Raw genomic sequence first — 20,113 nt, 5'->3', positions numbered from 1 at the left:
AAACAAGTGATGTAGGATGCAATTGCTCACCACCCACTGACTGATGCTCAGCCCAGCCCCGAGCAGCGATCACTCCCTCCTCACCAACTCCCCCAGTTTATATACTGAGCATGACGCCACACGGTATGGCATAGCCCTTTGGCCAGGCTGGGCCAGCTGTCCTGGCTGTGCCCCCTCCCAGCTGCTTGTGCACCGGGCAGAGCATGGGAAGCTGAGAAGTCCTTGACCAGTGTGAGCACTGCTCAGCAACAACTAAAACATCAGTGTGTTATCAACATTATTCTCATCCTAAATCCAAAACTATACCAGCTACTAAGAAGAAAATTAACTCTATCCCAGCCGAAACCAGGACATAGGTACTTGACAACTGTTGACCTCTCTAGAGGAAAAGCTTAAAAAGAATTTACATCTGCCCCACTTCTACATTGGTAAACTTTATATTTCACAGAAAAGAAATAACATATACTTAGGCCTGATCTATTCACCATATCTGAGCTCACATACAGAGAAAAATCTTAATGGATCAATCTGAAAGAGTGGCGTTCTGTTCAGCATTCTCTTTGTCAGATATAGATATATACAGGGACATCTTTACCTCTGTGCAGAACTATATGATCAATCATGTTACATTTGTATTTGGTGTGATATAGGCAAAGAGGACAACGAAGGTCTTTGGGTCCTTCCTCAGGAACTGCCGAATGCCCAGCTTCCACGTGCATAGTAAAAGCAGATCTGTGAAATGGGAGGGAGACATGGAAGCAGTCAGAAGAGGTGTGTATGGAACACTGAAGTGTCACAGCTCTATTACAGAAGTGTTGTATAAAATGGTACAGATACACATGGCATTTCAGGACTACTCACATGGAGCATAGGTATTTGCATGCTCATATCCTTAAGTAACTGAACACACATTCTGCACAAGATATTATTTTGCAATGATTGCTCTATAGTCACATTGCTGTAGTTAAGATGGCAAAAGTATTTCCAACTTTTGTGCTCATTATTTGGCAAAGAGAGACATTTTAGCAAGTTGAGTAAAATCCTTTCAACTGTCCCAGACTTTGAAGGGTGAAAAAAAACTTATTTCTGATGGGAAAAAAAAATTCCTCGACAACCTCTCTCTTTGTAGGACTAGCCCCACAACAGCTGAAATGTTCAGATTCAAGATATGAAATAGACTTGCACCTACAGTAAGTTTGACACCAAGTTGATAAGTTTGAAAGCCTCAATTATGAGGACCTGAAAATGCAAGACTGAGAATACTCCACAAATGAACAGTACTTTGCACAACAAATCTCATACCATTAGCTGCATACTTAAAAGATACAAGAGACATACATGCAGAGGAAATTAACTATGCATCTATCTAGCCACAAGGTCAAGTACTAAAATGAGAGGTGTTTGTTTGTAAACTTGGGGGAATTAGGTCATTTTTTTTCCTGGAGTAGTGCTAAAGCTTGCAAGAGGTTAAGCTTCTGGCTGCATTAAATTACAGAACTTAAAGCCCCTTTGAAAGTTCTCCAAGTCTGTTAGCTTGAATGCAAAACAACTTACTAACACAACTGGCTTTGGGCCTGATCCGATGGTCATTGAAGCCAATAGGTGAGTTTTTATCAACTTCAGTGGATGCTTTCATGTGTTCAATTCTCTATGGTGACTGGAAGTTTTTTTTTTTTTTAGAGAGCTCATGTGTGTATGTTATACATTTAAAGAGGAAAGACTTAATCCCAGAAAGTTTGAGACACCACAATAAAGGACACAACTCTGTTTAACTAACTATGAACACATGTAATTACAGCTTGATTTAAGGCAATTTTGTTTAATCCTGGAAGGAGAAAAGGGCAATAGGAAATGTGAAAAGATACATTGGACATGTCAAGAGTTGCAAATGCTTAAAACAAATAATAATCTGGAGCAGTGATAGTAATAGTAATCTGGAATTAAACAGCAAATTATGCCATGTAACTGGGCAAGGAGCTGAAGCAACAAAGCCTGATCCCTTATGGATGTATAACTTGAGGCTGCTCTTGTATGAGGTCTCTCATGTTTAATGTCCAGCATATAGATAGACATGTACACAATACAATGGGTGAACAATTGGCTGAAGGGTCAGGCTCATAGAGTTGTAAATGGGGTAACATCTGGCTGGTGGTCAGTCACTAGTGGAGTTCCCCAGGGCTCAATTTTAGGGTCAGTTCTCCTCAGTGTTTTTATCAATGACCTGGACACGGGAGTTGAGTGCACACTAAGTAAGTTTGCCAACAATACTAAATTGGGAGGATCTGTTGATTCCCTCGAGGGTAGGGAGACCTTACAGAGAGATCTTGATAGATTAGAGTGCTGGGCAATCACCAACCGTGTAAAATTTAACAAGGACAAATGCCGGATTCTGTACCTGGGAGGGTGTAATCCTGCGTGTATGTATAGATTGGGGGACAAGAGGCTGGAGTGCAGCCCTGCAGAAAGGGATCTGGGGGTTTTGGTTGATGGTAAGCTCAATATGAGCCAACAATGTGCCCTGGCGGCCAAAAGGGCCAACTGTATCCTGGAATTTATTAAGCACAGTATAGCTAACCAGTCGAAAGAAGTGATTGTCCCACTATACTCAGCATTGGTGCAGCCTCACCTTGAGTACTGTGTGCAGTTTTGGGGTCCACAATATAACAATAATATAAAAATATTAGAATGTGTCCAGAGGAGGGCAACAAAGATGGTGAAAGGACTAGAGGGCATGACTTATGAGGAGAGGCTGAGGATACTAGGTTTGTTCAGCTTAGAGGAGACTGAGAGGTGACCTCATTGCTGTCTACAACTTCCTCATGAGGGCGAGCGGAGAGGGAGGTGCTAATCTCTTCTCGCTGGTGTCTGGTGATAGGACATGAGGGAATAGCTTAAAGCTGATTCAGGGGAAGTTCAGATTGGATATTAGGAAAAAGTTCTTCACTGAGAAGGTGGTCAAGCACTGGAACAAGCTCCCCAGGGAAGTGGTCATGGCCCCAAGCCTGTCGGTGTTCAAGAAGCGTTTGGACAATGCTCTTAGATATATGGTTTAACTTTTAGGTTGCCCTGTGTGGAGTCAGGAGTTGGACTCAATGATCCTCATGGATCCCTTCCAACTCAGGATATTCTATGATTCTATGATTCTAATAGGAAAGGTTGAGCATAATTTTTCAACAGAACCTCTCTCCTTTACCCAACCACACTATCTATTTTCACAGATCTCCTAAGGACATAATAGCTTTGAGACCTTGAATGTCAGCTAAGGGGGCTATGACTGAGGGTTCAAAATATCAGAAGAAAACTGAGAAACAACACAACTGCATAAACCTTTTGTTCCTTAGGGACCATGGCTAACACCACCACCACCACCCCCCCCAACTTTAAATTTTGCAATGTTTAATTGGATTTGCTGGAATGTTTCTATATGCTATCAGACACTTTGGAGTATGCTTTATATTTCAGCCAGATAAATTGCGGGGGGGTGGGGGGGTAGGGATTATGAGAGCTTTCTTCATTAGAGGGAACAGAAATTCTATAACCTACCTACCTAGAACATTTGACTGCCCCATGCTTCATGCTAATTGTTCCAAAAATATGCCTTATTTTTGGAGAGAAAACTCCTCATACTTGATGGTGAGGACCAGCATCTAATTACAAATTGTGAGGGAGGAAAAACCCACTCCTTGTACTATTTACTGTAGTGAGTACAACCTACTGCAAGTGTTTCTTATGCTTTTCTCTTCAGCAGATGGTACAGGCTGTTGTAGGAATGAAGAAAAAGAATTACATGGATGCTGCTGTGATCTGGTATGGCATTTCCCTGGTCACCATTGGCCATGTTTCTCTTAGCTACAGCCAGTTCTCACAAAGATTTCAGAAGTCTTTTGAAGTGCTAAAAAAGTCCCATTAGAAGTTCAGTTTATTTGTTTTGCACAATACTTACTTAAAGCCTGTATAAAAGGAACAATCTTTGCACTTGAAGAGTTTCTTCCCTCCGTGCTTGTCACGGTAATGACGTCGAATGCTCTGTATGTAACCCGAGGAGAATTCACAAAATTCACAGTTAAGGATAGCTTCTGTTTTTTCCACTCCTGCAGCACTCCCAGAAAGTGGGATTCGGCTGATGTTATTGTTCCTGGCCAGAGCTGCAGACTGGTAGTGGTTCAACTGTTGCTGAACATCAGGAGGTTCCGAGTATGAAGAGTCTATAAAGAAAGAGAGAGAGAAGCTGTCATTCCAGGTGGGTCAAGGGCAGGCAGCCTTCTGAAGAGATAAGAGGATTACCATTTCTTCATCTAACCTGATTTGTATTCTACAATGTAAAAGGTGGTCAGCTGAGATTAGGCTTTTTAAATCTGATCTGGAGAGGGATAAATATATGAGAGTGACCTATTAAAGACAGAAAGAAAAAGGAAATGGATACAATATTTCCCTCCCCCTCATACAACCCAACAGGCTGTCACATCATTTTAATGACATTTAAAAGAACACAGACTAGATATGTTTCAGCACACAAACTGAAAACTAGAATACTTTATTAAAAAAAAAGGGAGGAAAGTCTTGGAAGTTTCCTAATATATTGATTTGAATGTGGAAGTTAGGAATTCAGCTACTTTGTCCTATATAATCCGCAACTGCCCATGAATAGTACAAATGAAAGCAGACAAAGGACAGATGAATTTCAGTGTGACATTCCTGAAAAGATAACAAAAGGCTCTTTTCTTAAGCTTTTTGAAAATGAAAACAAAAGATGATAAAAAAAAAAAAAGTCAGAATACAAAGTGTACCAGCCACCTCCTCTTTTGATGGGTGCTTCATTTCCAAAGTATAATTCCCTGAGGCTGCGTATGTATGAATTCTCTAAAACACATACTTGTTGGAAATTAATACCATTCATTCTAACCAATTAGTAAAAAGAGAAACAAAAGGCAAACAGGCCTGTACAGCACTCAGTGTGTGGACTTCATCTGTCTTCAAGAGAGTAAAATGATTGCTTTCTTTTCTCACTGCCATAGAGATAGTTATATATGCTTTAGAAATGTAAACCAAACCAACAGCAACAACAAAAAGTACCAAACAAAAACAAAACACAGGGAGGAAAATGTCTCCAGGCTCCCCAGCTTCATCATCAGGTATACAGCAGACATGAAAGCTTCTGGTAAAATGATTCAAGGTGGGTTTTTTTTGTTTCTTCTGTCTGAGTTGCATGAGCAGAGACTGGATCACAATATATTTATCCTCTTTGTTCTCATTACTTCTACAGCAGGTTTGCTCACCACAGATGGCTCACAATGAGTTCTACCCATTCAAATCTTAAGGCCCTGTGTCACTCACAGCTGCTTCCAGGCAAATGAAAGCAACTGTGGGAAAGAAAAAAAAAAAAACACACTTCACACCAAAATTTTATCCAATAAAAGAAGTACACAGTGCTCCTGCTCAAACATATTTAAGAAATACACAGGCAGCCAGCAGTGGCTGGAGACGCACTTTGTGTGTGGGGGTGGTGCATACACCTCTGAAGGGAATGCAGCCTGTGGGCAACCCATGCTGGAGCAGGCACACAGAGCAGAAACCATTACACATATTACCTCAACCTTCTATACCACCCATTTCCTTATTAGAGGAATTTTGACAGACTGAGTGTAACTTGTGAAAATAAAGGAAGACGAGACTGGGGAGGGAAGAGGATAGGTGTTTATGTGTTTGTCTAATTGTCGTCTTATTTTCTCAATGCCCAAATCGGTGATGGAAGGTTTGTGCTGGTTGGCAATAAATTAACACAAGCAAAATTCCCCAACTTTAAACTGTTTTGCCCACGACAGTAATTAGCAGAGAACGTGGGCAACACCAGGAACCGTCATGGGCTGGATCTGGAATAATTGGAATGATTTTGAGTCTCCAGAAGGAGCCTTGATTCTGCTATTGGGAATTTGTGGTGTTGTACTGTGGTGTGAGTGGTGGGCCCGTTATGTGTTTGGGGGTGAGTGCTAACACTGAATAGTTGGGAAAAGAAGGGTCCAGAGGGACCCAAGAAAATCATACTGGGATGGGAAGATGATTGGGAGGAGATGGAATGGTGCTTGCTTCAAGCCCATGTTCTAGTTGCCTGGAACCTGGACCACCTCCCAGTACAGACTCCAAGAAAATTAGCCTGGGCCTTGCAGACAGAAAAGGATACATATAAAACACTAGGAGAGAGCTGTGCTGCTTTCTGTGAAGGTATGCCAGAACATGTTGTAGGTAGGCTTCAAGTGGAGCTCCAAAAATATTTGCAACAGAGGTTGCAAATCAAGCTGACATTCTCTCTCAGAGTAATGGTTTACTAAAGGAAGCAGTAATAAATGCTCAGTGTGAAAAGGTGAGCCTTAATCAGACTTTAGTAGCTAGTGGTGCTAATTAGCCACATTAAAGACTACACACTGAGCCACTACAGGAACAGTCAGTGAGCACAAAATGTCTGGTGTGACTGCCATTGACTGGACTGGGATCCTGAAACCTGGGATGATGGTATTTGGGGCTCTAATGATGAATTAATAACAGAAGCCTATCAGGCAGCCCCTAGTTACTGTAATTAAGTAGACCTATGCAAACAGGGACATTGTTCCCCAGAACATGATCACTCAACAGGTCCTTTACTCAGAGCAAGATTAAGGCTGTGTGGGAAACTTAGAGCCAACACCCTCAGAAAACTGCCTTGCAGTGGCTATGGAGGTGCTGGGAAACCAGAGGAGGTGGGATACAGCTGATGGCTCAGCAGAGCAAAGCTCTTGGGGGTTTAGTTCCTATGCCACTTGTAAACACTGCCCTATGTAATGGGACTGGATTTGGGGATCAGCTGACGGAAGAATATGTTAAGAAATGGTCTGATCTTGCTAAGCCCAAAAATAAGATATCCCCGTGGAGGGACTGGGAAGGAGGTAATCGACTGCAGTTGCTTAGGTTGATGGAATGTTGTCCTGGTTTCGGCTGGGATAGAGTTAATTTTCTTCCTAGTAGCTGGTATAGTGCTGTGGTTTGGATTTAGGATGAGAATAATGTTGATAACACACTGATGTTTTAGTTGTTGCTAAGCAGTGCTTACACCAGTCAAGGACTTTTCAGCTTCCCATGCTCTGCCCAGTGCACAAGAAGCTGGGAGGGGGCACAGCCAGGACAGCTGACCCAGACTGGCCAAAGGGCTATTCCATACCATATGATGTCATGCTCAGTATATAAAGCTGAAGGAAGAAGAAGGAAGAGGGGGGACACATTTGGGGTTACAGCGATTTTTGTCTTCCCAAGTAACCGTTACGCATGATGGAGCCCTGCTTTCCTGGGGATGGCTGAGCACCTGCCTGCCGATGGGAAGGAGTGAATGAATTCCTTGCTTTGCTTTGCTTGCATGCACGGCTTTTGCTTTACCTATTAAACTGTCTTTATCTCAACCCATGAGTTTTCTTACTTTTACTCTTCCAATTCTCTCCCCCATCCCACCGGGGGGGGGGGGGGGGGGGGGGCGTGAGCGAGCGGCTGTGTAGTACTTAGTTGCCGGCTGGGGTTAAACCACGACAAATGTGTTCACAGGCAAGGGGGGAGGGATCCCAATAAGGCTGTGGCCACTAATGCCATGGCCCAACAGTTCTGATGGTTAGAGTTATTAATGCCCTTCTGGTATCACCTGACAGCTCGGTGGGATGCTCTGTTGATCAACGAGTGACCTATATGTACTGTACTAGGAAGAGCATTGTTAGTAATATCTAAACTCCAGTGGTCTGGTTGACCTCAAAAAAAACATCAGGAAGGTATGGGAATTCTCCATGCTCCTGCCCTACACAGTAGGACTTATGGATGGTCCTGAAGGAAAAGGGAGAGAATATGACTGAGTGGGATGAAAAAAACCCATTAGATATCTAGCACTGTGAGTCAAGGAATTGCAAGTGCAAGGCAAAGGTCAGAGCTCAGTTAAACCATTGGCTCCTCCTGCTCTGACCTCCAGGCCACATACTGTTTGGGTAGCTGAATTGAATTTATTGCATTATAGGGGCCTCACCACTGGCCTGGCAGCAAATGGGGATAACTGAATCTATTGGACTATCTGGGTACCTCAACAGTATTATGCCCTAGCACATGCTGCCCTCATCATGCAAAAAAACCTGAGTTTTGATGTATGCACATCCCTGGTTATAGCCAATTGACCAAATCTTTATATCAGGTAGCCTGGAAAGAGTCAGTTTGAACAGGCAGAGGAACAGCAGCAAGCTTTTGAGCAGATTAACCAGGAAATAGCCCATGCGATGGCATTAGGACTTATCTGGGAAGGTAGTGATGTAAAACATTTGTTATATACCAGTGCAGGAAAAAACAGCATCATATGGAGCTTGTGGCAATGAGCCCCTCGAGATGGGAGGGTGGCCATTGGGATTCTGAAGTTACAAAGGGGTAGAAAATAATTATATCCCTCAGGAATAAGAAGTCCTGGCTGCATATGGAGGCATTCCGAGTGCCACTGAAGTATTAGGCATAGAGCAGGCACTGTGGTTATGCCCCAGACTGCTGGTCCTGAATTTTATATTCAAGGATTCAAAACACACTGGGGGAAGAGCAACCACTGCTATGTGGCAAAAATGGGTCCTGGCTCTTACCCAGTAGGCACATACTAGTTCAGGCTCCAGACCAGGATTAGTTCAGCTTGTTAGTCAGTGGCCAGCAAATCAACAGTAGAAGGAACACTGAACTCCTTGGACAGTTGATGCCCCAGCATATGATGAATTAAGCGCAAAAAATAAATGCTGGAGTGCATTTACTGACAGATCCTGTAACATCACAGCAGGAAATAGGAGATGACAAGCCACTTCCCAGAACCCCTCCACAGGAGAAGCTGCAACTTGCAAAGGAACTGGACACTCCAATCAGTTTGCAGAGGTAATGGCCTTGAGGATCACCTTGGAACATGCTCGAAGTGTGTGTGTGACTGACCAATAAACCTCTACAATGGAAGAAGGCTCAGAGGAGATGGGCAAAGGTGATGTGCCCATGTTCAGAGAATAATGCAAAGCAGTTTACTTTATCTCAATATAAATGGGACAGGAGGGTGGCCTTTGTTTAAGATAAACAGCTATGTCAGTTGAGTGGATCGACTAGTGGTGTAAATGTTTCTCCCCAGTTCATTAAAAGGATGTGAATGTCTCCCTTAGTTAGGCCAACTGTATGAGGTTCAACAAGGCTCAGTGCCAGGTCCTGCACTTGGGTCACAACAACCCCATGCAACGCTACAGGCTGGGGGAGGAGTGGCTGGAGAGCTGCCTGGTGGAAAAGGACCTGGGGGTGTTGGTCGACAGCCACCTGAATATGAGCCAGTAGTGTGCCCAGGTGGCCAAGAAGGCCAATGGCATCCTGGCTTGTATCAGGAATAGTGTGGCCAGCAGGACCAGGGAGGTGATAGTGCCCCTGTACTGGGCATTGGTGAGGCCGCACCTCGAGTCCTGTGTTCAGTTTTGGGCCCCTCACTACAAGAAGGACATGGAGGGGCTGGAGCGTGTCCAAAGAAGGGCAATGAAGCTGGTGAAGGGCCTGGAGCACAAGTCTTGTGAGGAGAGGCTGAGGGAGCTGGGGTTGTTTAGCCTGGAGGAGGCCAGGGGAGACCTTTTCGCTCTCTACAACTACCTGAAAGGAGGCTGTAGCGAGGTGGGTGTTGATCTCTTCTCCCAAGTACCAAGTGATAGGATGAGAGGAAAGGGCCGTAAGTTGCGCCAGAAGAGGTTTAGATCAGATATTAGGAAAAAATTCTTCACTGAAAGGGTTGTCAAGCACTGGAACAGGCTACCCAGGTTAGTGATTGAGTCCCCATCCCTGGAGGTATTTAAAAGTCGGGTAGATTTGGCACTTAGGGATATAGTTTAGTGGTGGACTTGGCAGTGTTAGGTTAACGGTTCAACTCTATGATCTTAAAGGTCTTTTCGAACCTAAATTATTCTATGTTTTTATGATTCGATATTTTGTGTCACTCTGCTAAATTAGAAATCCCATGTAACATCAATGGTCTTTAAATAAGTAAATTTGATATTAAACATTACACCCTCTGCATGTGGAATATCTAAAAGAACCTGGTCAGAGAGTATTGGAGTCCTACATCGTGTACACACATATGGATGGTGGCTAATGTGGTGTGAAAATGGTATTCTGATAACTTGTAGTGGCAAGGAAAACCAATTTGGGCAGCAGAAGAGTGGAAAGCAATACAACAGCTACTGAAAGACCTTCTTTAATATGTCATGTTAACTCGCATATCCCAAATTCAAAGGCAACTCAAGAAGAGAAACAAAATAACCAGGCCAACTACTTGGCCCAAATTGCCAGCATAAATTTGGTATGGGAACATAAAGAGGATTTATTTTTAGCAAGGTGTATTTGGTTTCTGTGGCAATATTTTGGTAGCATAGGGGTGCTGCAGGAGTGGCTTCTGTGAGAAGACACCAGGAGCTGCCTCCATGTCCAACAGAGCCAATTCCAGCCGGCTCCAAAACGGACCCAAAGCTGCCCAAAGCTGAGCCAGTCAGTGACAGTGGTAGCGCCTCTATGATAACATATTTAAGAAATGGTAAAAAACACTGCGCAGCAGCTGTGAGAGAGAGGAGTGAGAAAAATGGGAGAGAAACAACTACGCAGACACCAAGGTCAGTGAAGAAGGAGGGGGAGGAGGCGCTCCAGGCACCAGAGAAGAGATTCCCCTGCAGTCCCTGGTGAAGACCATGGTGAGGCAGGTTGTCCCCCTGCAGCCCAAGGAGGACCCCATACTGCAGCAAGTGGATATTCTCTAAAGGAAGATGCAGCCCGTGGAGAGCTCACACAGGAGCAGGTTTTCTGGCAGGAACTGTGGCCTGTGGAGGGGCCCACGCTGGAGCAGTCCATTCCTGAAGGACTGTACCCTGTGGAAAGGACCCATGCTGGAGCAGTTCATGAAGGACTGTATCCTGTGGGAGGGACCCCATGCTAGAGCAGGGGAACATCATGACGAGGAAGGAGCAGCAGAGACAAAAGTGTTATGAACTGATGGCAACCCCCATTCCCTGTCCCCCTGCAACACTCAGGGGTGGGGGGAAGAGGTAGAAGAGTCAGGAATGAAGGAGTGAAGTTGAGCCTGGGAAGAAGGGAGGGATGGGGGGAAGGTGTTTTTAGTTTTGTCTTTGTTTCTCACTATCCTACTCTATTTTTAATTGGCAATAAATTAAATCCATCTTCCCCAAATCGAGTCTGGTTTGCCCATGATGGTAATTGGTGAGGGATGTCCCTGTCCTTATCACAACCTATGAGCTTTTTCATCATTTTTTCTCCCCCTGCCCTGCTGAGGGGGAGTGAGAAAGCAGCTTCGTGGGCACCTGGCAGCCAGCCAAGGTTAACCCACCACAACCTGTCATAAGGAGGAACAAATGGAATACTTGGTCCTGATTGCCAAAGAAAAGAAATACCACTGAGATCTGTTTTTATAAAGAATTTTACATAGAATGAACATGAGGAACTTAGTGGGCCATTTAAAAAATGTACTGAGCAAGCTAACACCATGGCACAGTCTGAAATAAAAGAAAGGTTACCCACAGCCATGTCAAGAGGCAAAATTAGCCGTAACTGAAGCAGAAAAACACAGAATAACAACAGGGAGGCTGCAAATCTCATTACTGAAATTTTAACTATAAAACTTACCTACAGATTACCTGTACAGAAAGAGTAACAAGATTAGCAAGATGTTAAATTCCTGCCTGTACTGTGGACCTAAAAGACTTCAGCATCTGAATACAATAGTGTTCTCATACCCAAAAGGGAAAGTAGCTCTCTGAACAGAAAGCAACAGAAATGACTGTCCACATGTGCACCATTGCCCTTCCAGATGGACAGTGAGCTCCAGTGAAGCAACAGCCAATTATTAGGAACTGCTGGAATTTCAGCCAATCGGGATTGGGTATTCTCTACCCAATCCTATAACTGACATGGTGTGCAGTTGCTCAGGGAGAGACCTGACAGAGACCCCACAAGAGGCCTTAGGAGCACCTGAGAGCAAACAGTGGGGACCCCCAGCCCTGCACCCAGACTGCATATTGTGCAGCTGGATCTGCTACACTGACCCATCCAACTTCCTACTGACCATGCAGGATCATGCTGTCTCTCTTGTGGGACAGGGAGGTCGTGTTAGAAACCATTATGCTGACCCACCCAGCTTCTCTCCTGGACTATGTTGTCCCTCCCATGGAACAGGGAAGTCGTATCACTTGTTAACATTAATTATATCTGCAACTAAACGTGCTTTAGTATCTGAGTCCATTTAGTCTCCACACTGTCAATTTAGTCTTGAACTGCAGCAATGAATTACTGCAGTTTGCTGGTATGCTTACTGGAAAGCCAAAGGAAGTCTTAGTGACTCAGTAAGGGGTGGAGAGAGACAATTAGTCTGGAGAAGAGGAGGCTGAGGGGAGACCTTATCGCTCTCTACAACTCCCTGAAAGGAGGTTGTAGCGAGGTGGGGGTTGGTCTCTTCTCCCTAGTAACAAGTGATAGGACGAGAAGAAACGGCCTCAAGCTGCGCCAGGGTAAGTTTAGGTTAGATATTAGGAAAAACTTCTTCACCGAAAGGGCTGTCAGGCACTGGAACAGGCTGCCCAGGGAAGTGGTTGAGTCCCCATCCCTGGAGGTATTTAAAGAACGGATAGATGTGGTGCTCAAGGACATGGTATAGTGATGGACTTGGCAGTGATAGGTTAACGGTTGGACTTGATGATCTTAAGGGTCTTTTCCAACCTTAACGATTCTATGATTCTATGAATATTTCCAGAAGTGCCTAAAAAGCAATTTTGCCATTCTGAAAAATTTATCCAGAGTATAGGGACAATGATTCACACAAACTGTCAACTCTGCTGAAAGTCATCATCTCTTTCAAAAGAGCCTACATATATGAAAGGAACTCATGGTCTCCACTACAGTGGAACATGGAAAATGTGTTGGTTTCATACATGCCTGGATACCACAGGTTCATACACAGGGGAAAAATATATAAAGAAACCCCCCTGCTGAAGCAAAATGAACATTCAAGTTTTATATGCTACATAGAAATTATGAAATGTGTGTCAAGAGTCCCAACAGAAAAGAAACCATGATACTTTCAGAAAGAAAAAATTATTTAAAATTAAGGTTCTCATCCAGTTACATAAAACTTATTTGGAAGTCAAATTATGCTCTAGCTATTTGTAGATACTTTAAGAGCCATCAATGGACATGGACACAACAGCTAAACACTAAAAACAACCCACCTAAAACAAGCAATAAGAACAAATCAGAACAACACATGTAAATGTTTAGGTATTAGAAACAGAGAAGCAGTCGAAAAATTAGAGGGGGAAAAAAAGCATTTAAACCCCCCCCCCCAACCTAGACAAATCTAATACAAGTATTTAAATGCTTGCAAAATCAGAGTTGGGGATGAAGGGAAAAGCAATACACTTGCTGGTTTGAGTGCATTGAAAAGTAAGCATATTATATCTGCAAAGAACTAATAAAGAAATATCTCAATGACCACAGGGAGCGAGGCAGATAAAATTGAAAACATTACACTTTCCTGGTAAATCCATACTAGAACATCAACTACAGAGTCAGATAGATCAACATCTATATGACAAAAGAAACTCATCAAGGAGATGTTTAACTCCTGAGTTCAGAGCAAACATGGAGTGAGTGCAGAAAATCTCAATAAGTATTTAAAACCTTTTTGGGGAAAAATGGGAATGTAATATCAAGTAGAAATGCAGGGCATTACAGATCTGTGAGAAGTCCTAAAGAGACTGAAAGGAAAATACCTGGAATGCTATTTAATTTAGTATGCATGGATTCACATAAAGAGATAATAACAACAAAGAATGTCAGAGAAGCATCAAGAAAAAAAGCAGGAGACAAAAGGCTTCCTCTTTTGATAAAAATATGCTCGTGAAGACAAATCAAGATGCAGGACCATACCAAAACCCACAAAATATGTCCAAAAACAAGTAGGATTGTACAAATAATAATGTTAAAAATAAATAAGATAATGCTAAGGGTAGAGAGATTTATTAGTAGTCTGTGAGATTTAGGAGCATAATCACTATTGAAATTCAATGGGACTCAAAATTACCATCTCATACAGTGGTGGGAAAGCATATAGCCATGAGTGGCAACAGTTTGGAGAGTGGGAAGGTGAAAAAGTAGTGTGTCATACAAAGTCTGCCAAGACTATACACATTTGTTCACTTTATGCCAAATATAACATTCTGGCATTAAACTAAACTGGGGGAAAGGCGAGGACAGAGAACAGAACAAGATTCAGAATGATGCAACATAATGTTGAAGAGCAAGCTTAGGGAACCATACTGTATAAACAAGCTCTAAAGGGTGAACATTTAAAAACAAAATTTGAACCTAATTCTGATTTATACTAAGGATAATTGAGATGGCTAGGATGATGCAAAGAAGCTGTAATGGAAAAGTCTGTTATGTCCTGACTGTTTTTACCCTCTAAAAAAGAAAAATTAGAATAATCACAATAGAAAGAAATTAACACCCTTGAATAAAATTCACACTTAAGATATTAATTTAAAAGTCTTGTTGAATATGCATTGTAAGTTCAGTACTATCAAGGTTGCTTTTGGAATATTTTCATAGAATCATAGAATCATTTAGGTTTGAAAAGACCCTTAAAATCATCAAGTCCAACCGTTAACCTATCACTGCCAAGTCCACCACTAAACCATGTCCCTAAGCACCACATCTACCCGTCTTTTAAATACCTCCAGGGATGGGGACTCAACCACCTCCCTGGGCAGCCTGTTCCAATGCCTGACTGCCCTTTCGGTGAAGAAGTTTTTCCTGATATCCAATCTAAACCTCCCATGGCACAACTTGAGGCCATTTCCTCTCGTCCTGTCACTTGTTACTTGGGAGAAGAGACTGACCCCCACCTCGCTACAGCCTCCTTTCAGGTAGTTGTAGAGAGTGAAAAGGTCTCCCCTGGCCTCCTCCAGGCTAAACAACCCCAGCTCCCTCAGCTGCTCCTCATAAGAGTTGTGCTCCAGACCCTTCACCAGCTTCATTGCCCTTCTTTGGACACGCTCCAGCACCTCCATGTCCTTCTTGTAGTGAGGGGCCCAAAACTGAACACAGTACTCGAGGTGCGGCCTCACCAATGCCCAGTACAGGGGCACTATCACCTCTCTGGTCCTGCTGGCCACACTATTCCTGATGCAAGCCAGAATGCCATTGGCCTTCTTGGCCACCTGGGCACACTGCTGGCTCATGTTCAGGCGTCTGTCGACCAACAGCCTCAGGTCCTTTTCTGCCAGACAGCTCTCCAGCCACTCCTCCCCCAGCCTGTAGCATTGCCTGGGGTTGTTGTGACCCAAGTGCAGGACCCGGCACTGAGCCTTGTTGAACCTCGTACAGCTGGCCTCGGCCCATCGATCCAGCCTGTCCAGGTCCCTCTGCAGGGCCTTCCTACCCTCCAGCAGATCAACATTCCCGCCCAACTTGGTGTCATCTGCAAACTTACTGAGGGCGCACTCAATCCCCTCATCCAGATCATCAATGAAGATATTAAACAGAACTGGCCCCAATACTGGGGAACCACCACTCATGACCGGCTGCCAACTGGATTTAACTCCATTCACCACAATTCTTTGGGCCCAGCCGGCCAGCCAGTTTTTTACCCAGCAAAGAGTATGCCCGTCCAAGCCATGAGCAGCCAGTTTCTCCAGGAGAATGCTGTGGGAGACAGTGTCAAAGGCCTTACTGAAGTCCAGGTAGACAACATCCACAGCCTTTCCCTCATCCACTAAGAGGGTCACCTTGTCATAGAAGGAGTTCAGGTCAGTCAAGCAGGACCTCCCTTTCATAAACCCATGCTGACTGGGCCTGATCCACTGGTTGTCCCGTACGTGTTGCGTGATGGCACTCAGGATGATCTGCTCCATGACCTTCCCCGGCACCGAGGTCAGGCTGACAGGCCTGTAGTTCCCCGGACCCTCCTTCCGGCCCTTCTTGTAGATGGGCATCACATTTGGTAACCTCCAGTCGACTGGGACCTCCCCGGTTAGCCAGGACTGCTGATAGATGATGGAAAGTGTCTTGGTGAGCACTTCTGCCAGCTCCCTCAGTACCCTTGGGTGGATCCCATCCGGCCCCATAGACTTGTGTGTGTGTCTAAGTGGTGTAGCAGGTCGCTAACCATTTCCCCTTGGATTAGGGGGGCTTCATTCTGTTCCCCGTCCCTGTCTTCCAGCTCAGGGGGCTGGGTACCCTGAGAACAACTAGACTGACTATTAAAGACTGAGGCAAAGAAGGCATTAAGTACCTCAGCCTTTTCCTCATCCTTTGTCACTATGTTTCCCCCCACATCCAAAAAAGGACGGAGAGTTTCCTTAACCCTCCTTTTGTTGCTAATGTATTTATAGAAACTTTTTTTATTGTCTTTCACAGCAATAGCCAGATTAAATTCTAGTTGGGCTTTGGCCCTTCTAATTTTCTTCCTGCATAACCTCAGCAACTCCAGGACAGCATGGCATTCTTTCCTACAGCCTGCTTTGTCCACTGCTGCTTTTCCTCACAACACAGATGATTCACATGGAGTGCGGCATGTTCCCCTTCTCCTGGCATTTGCAGTATCTCTATTCACTGTCATCCATTTAAAGTAAGAACACTGCATGCTAATAGTCTGCTGCCATGCATGTGACTGGATGACCAGTTTCTATTGGTCAAGTTTCAATCCTGTATTCTCATCATTTGTTGCACAAGCAATAAAACTCCATAGCCTAAATACAAGGCAAAATTTAAAAATTAGCCATCTGTCCCTATTTGCAACATCAGGATCTGTGTACACACCCATTTCCATAAAAAGCATAAAATAGAAAGTTGCCTAGCTATTCCCTCTACTTTTTATGCTTAATCTTTTGTGGCTTCACTAAACTGCTCTGCTAACAAGATAAAGGGGTGTTTTTCAGAAGTGCAAATGGAATTAGATGCTCTCTTTCCCACTGACTTTTAATGGGAGCTCTGCCACTGAAAATTTTCTATGTTGTAAAACTTTGCTGAAAAGTAAGGTCAGCTTGACTTATTCCAAAGGCCAACCATTGGAAGTATAAGCTGGTAAAGAATAAACTGGTGAGATTCAACTGCAGGTCAAGTACTAGAACACCACCTTTATTCTTGCTTTTCATGCAACTTTGGATTTTTCATAATTGCTGCCTTTTTTTAAATAAAAATTTTAAGTAGCATTTTAGACAATTAAATTCTTGCTCTGAGGCACCTCTTACCATTAGAGTCCTCCACCTCTTCAGCAGAAGTGTGGTTCTTGGAGGTGTGGTAGCCAAGTGAGGCTGAGAGGCTGACAACACGGGGTCTTGGTAGTGTCAGTGCTTTCCCATGCACTCTCAAGGAATGCTCTTTCAGCTGGCTGATTGTCATGGTAGAAAATGTGCAGGAAGAACATTTGTAGGCATGTTCACCTGGGTGAGCGAAATACAGGCAAGTCATCAGCTCACAAAAGAAACAAAATGAGATCCCCATTCTTCTCCTGCTGAACTCAGCAGTAAAATTTCTATGGCCTCCTTCAGTGTGAGACTTACTTATTCCAAAGAGAACAAACTATGTGCATCTCCCTGTTGAAAGAGTCTGGAGTCTGCAGGTACAGACACCTGCTTTGGGACCAAAGTTTTGCTTTCAGACAACTCTAGATCCTTGTTAAATGACTGATGCCAGAAAACAAGGACCAGACTCTTAGCATGCCTGCGTTGCACGGTATAAGAAGAAAACAGAATCTTGGATGAAAATAGAGCCACTTGACTAGAGCATTTCCAAATTTCTTTGGGAGGAAAGCAAGGGTGAAGTCCTCTGTGTTTTTCCATGCAACACATCCAGAATCATTACTAAAGAAACCAGGAGGAGACTATAAAATGATAACTAAGGTTGTTAAAAAAAAATAACCCAAAATTAAAAAAAAAGCAAACAAACCATCCACTGCCTTTCCCCGCACTTAATTCTAGGAGGATCCCATTTTCCTTATATGAAACCTGCCTCCAGGCAGGAATGAGCTCCATAGAAGTAGTAACCAAGTCAAGGCTGGTTTACTACAAGAAGTGGACATGGCAATACATGTTTATAGGGCTATGGGAAAGTATATTATGGAAAAATATTAAAAGAATTGAAAGAAGAGAAATAATGAACAGTATTTGGTTCCAAATACATTCCAAGTCATAAAGATAGAATACAATAGGAAACAAATTCCCAAGACAAGACTTGTTCTGTATTAAGCATGGAGGCACCTGAAAGAAAAAGTGAAATGTCCAACGTAAGTGATGTGATGTTATGTGTGGCAAGTAATTGTTCTGGAAGTGCCGCTTCCAGGTAAAAGGGCTACACTAACCACATGCAAGTTGTACATAAAGTGACAAAACTAATACAAGAGTGAAATATTCATGAACACTAACAGAAGGATAAGAGCTCTGGTTATGAAAGAGGCAGAAAAATGTTTTCCATTTCTCAACAAATTTAACAAACAAGGTTCTAGAACAGAATGGTTTCAAACATCAGAAATAAGTGAACAAAAAGAGAACAAGAGAAAAAAAGAGTATCACAGCCAGTCATAACAAACACATAAAGAGATTAGCAACCATTCTACATGAAAATACCCCCCCCACACACACCACAAAACTCCTATGCTAATCACAGGGACAAAATACAGACACTTAGAAACCCACATTGGTGTATCTGAAAAAGATCAGAGTCTGAAATGGTGAATTTGGTATGTGGAAGGAAAGCATCTGTTCCTTTAAGGGTATCTGGTCAAGGGCTTTCTTCAACACAAAAAAGGATAATAAGAAAAGGAGGAAGCCATAAACAAGAACATTCAGGGACACAAACCTGGCCGAAAAATTAGGGAGTCAGTGATGAGAACCAAACCTGGTCAGTCACACTAATTGATGAGGATGTTTAAGAGTGTGAGAATGTTTATTCCAGCAAGGTTATCTGATCGGGGACCTTGTCAATTGGGAAACCAAGGAAAAAGGGGGAAACCAGAAACAAAAATATACAGAAACAGACCTGACAGAACAAACATGGAGACAATGACAAGAAACAAACCTCACCAGTCACACTAATTGATGGGCTACCAAGAAACCACAGGGTCCACTTCCAGGAAGATCAACCTGGACTTTGCAATTGATAAGATTGCAAACCAGGAAGGATCCCAGATACTGGACTGGGAGGGGTGCAGGAATCCATAGAACTATACAAACTCATGAGGTGACGTAGAGGGGGAAGGGGGAGCAGGGAGGAACAAAAAGAGTGGTAGACAGAAAGGGGTATAAAAGGGACCACTCACATGTAAAACAGGGCCAGTTGGTATGCTTGCCTGACTGAGCCCTGCACCTGATCACCACAGTCTGTCCTGTCTTCTTATATCTTCTTATTAAATCTTTTCTTAACTATTTCTCTGTGCAATTTCACTCTATCCTGTGCGCATGTGTGCTGCAAGGACTAAGTGCCAGCTACTGGTAAGACCTGTGTGAGTGGAATCTGGTGCCAGCTACTGGAGTCAGACTGGGGGTGTAGGTGTCCCCAGCCTGTGGTATCATATACTGGCGCAAGTGGGGGTCTTTAACATCCAGCCACTGGGTCGGGAACGGTGTGTGTCTCAACAACCAGCTACTGGGAGGGACTGGTATGAGTGAGGCAAGCGAGGGGCTCTGTGCCAGTGGCTGGAGTGGGACCGTGGGTCACAGCCCATGTGCCTGGTGCCAGGCTTCCCCAAACTGAGTGTGCATGGGGGGGGTGTGTGTATTCGCTAGCAAACTTTAAGTTGGACTAGCCACTGGTCCCAGTGGCCAGGCAGAAAGAAGTCCTGGGCTGGAACAGCTGGAGGAGGCAGCTGCTCCTAACATCTCTTAACAGTTCTAGCTATTATGCAAGAACACATTTTATAATAAATGGAGTTTGACCACTCTCCAAAAGATAATGGGCACGAGGAGACTGAGTGAAAGACACCTGGATTTTTACAACCGCCAAGGCACTTTAAACAAATGTATGGGCATGCTGCACATCTCTAAGAATAAATAAAATAACAGAATATCTA

The 20,113-nt window shown here is 43.7% G+C and overlaps 1 protein-coding gene across 5 annotated transcripts in view; it reads right to left on the bottom strand.

Moving 5' to 3' along the window:
* LOC309601576 (zinc finger protein 462-like) overlaps positions 1-20,113 on the bottom strand; it is a 111,627-nt gene that overhangs the window by 52,443 nt on the left and 39,071 nt on the right. For 3 of the 5 annotated variants that reach the window (XM_082334664.1, XM_082334665.1, XM_082334667.1), the window contains exons 7-9: positions 17,298-17,489; positions 3,944-4,205; positions 596-732 (exon numbers count right to left, since the gene is read on the bottom strand). In XM_082334664.1, coding sequence (XP_082190790.1) covers positions 596-732; positions 3,944-4,205; positions 17,298-17,489 — 591 coding nt within the window. Of the gene's footprint in view, positions 1-595; positions 733-3,943; positions 4,206-17,297; positions 17,490-20,113 lie in introns of those variants that run through there. The other 2 variants (XM_082334666.1, XM_082334668.1) reach the window with 2 other exon arrangements.

The sequence above is a fragment of the Platalea leucorodia genome (genome assembly GCF_965183815.1).
Source record: "Platalea leucorodia genome assembly, chromosome: W".
In the NCBI taxonomy this organism is placed as follows: Eukaryota; Metazoa; Chordata; class Aves; order Pelecaniformes; family Threskiornithidae; genus Platalea; species Platalea leucorodia.
This window is presented reverse-complemented; position numbering and strand designations above follow the sequence as displayed.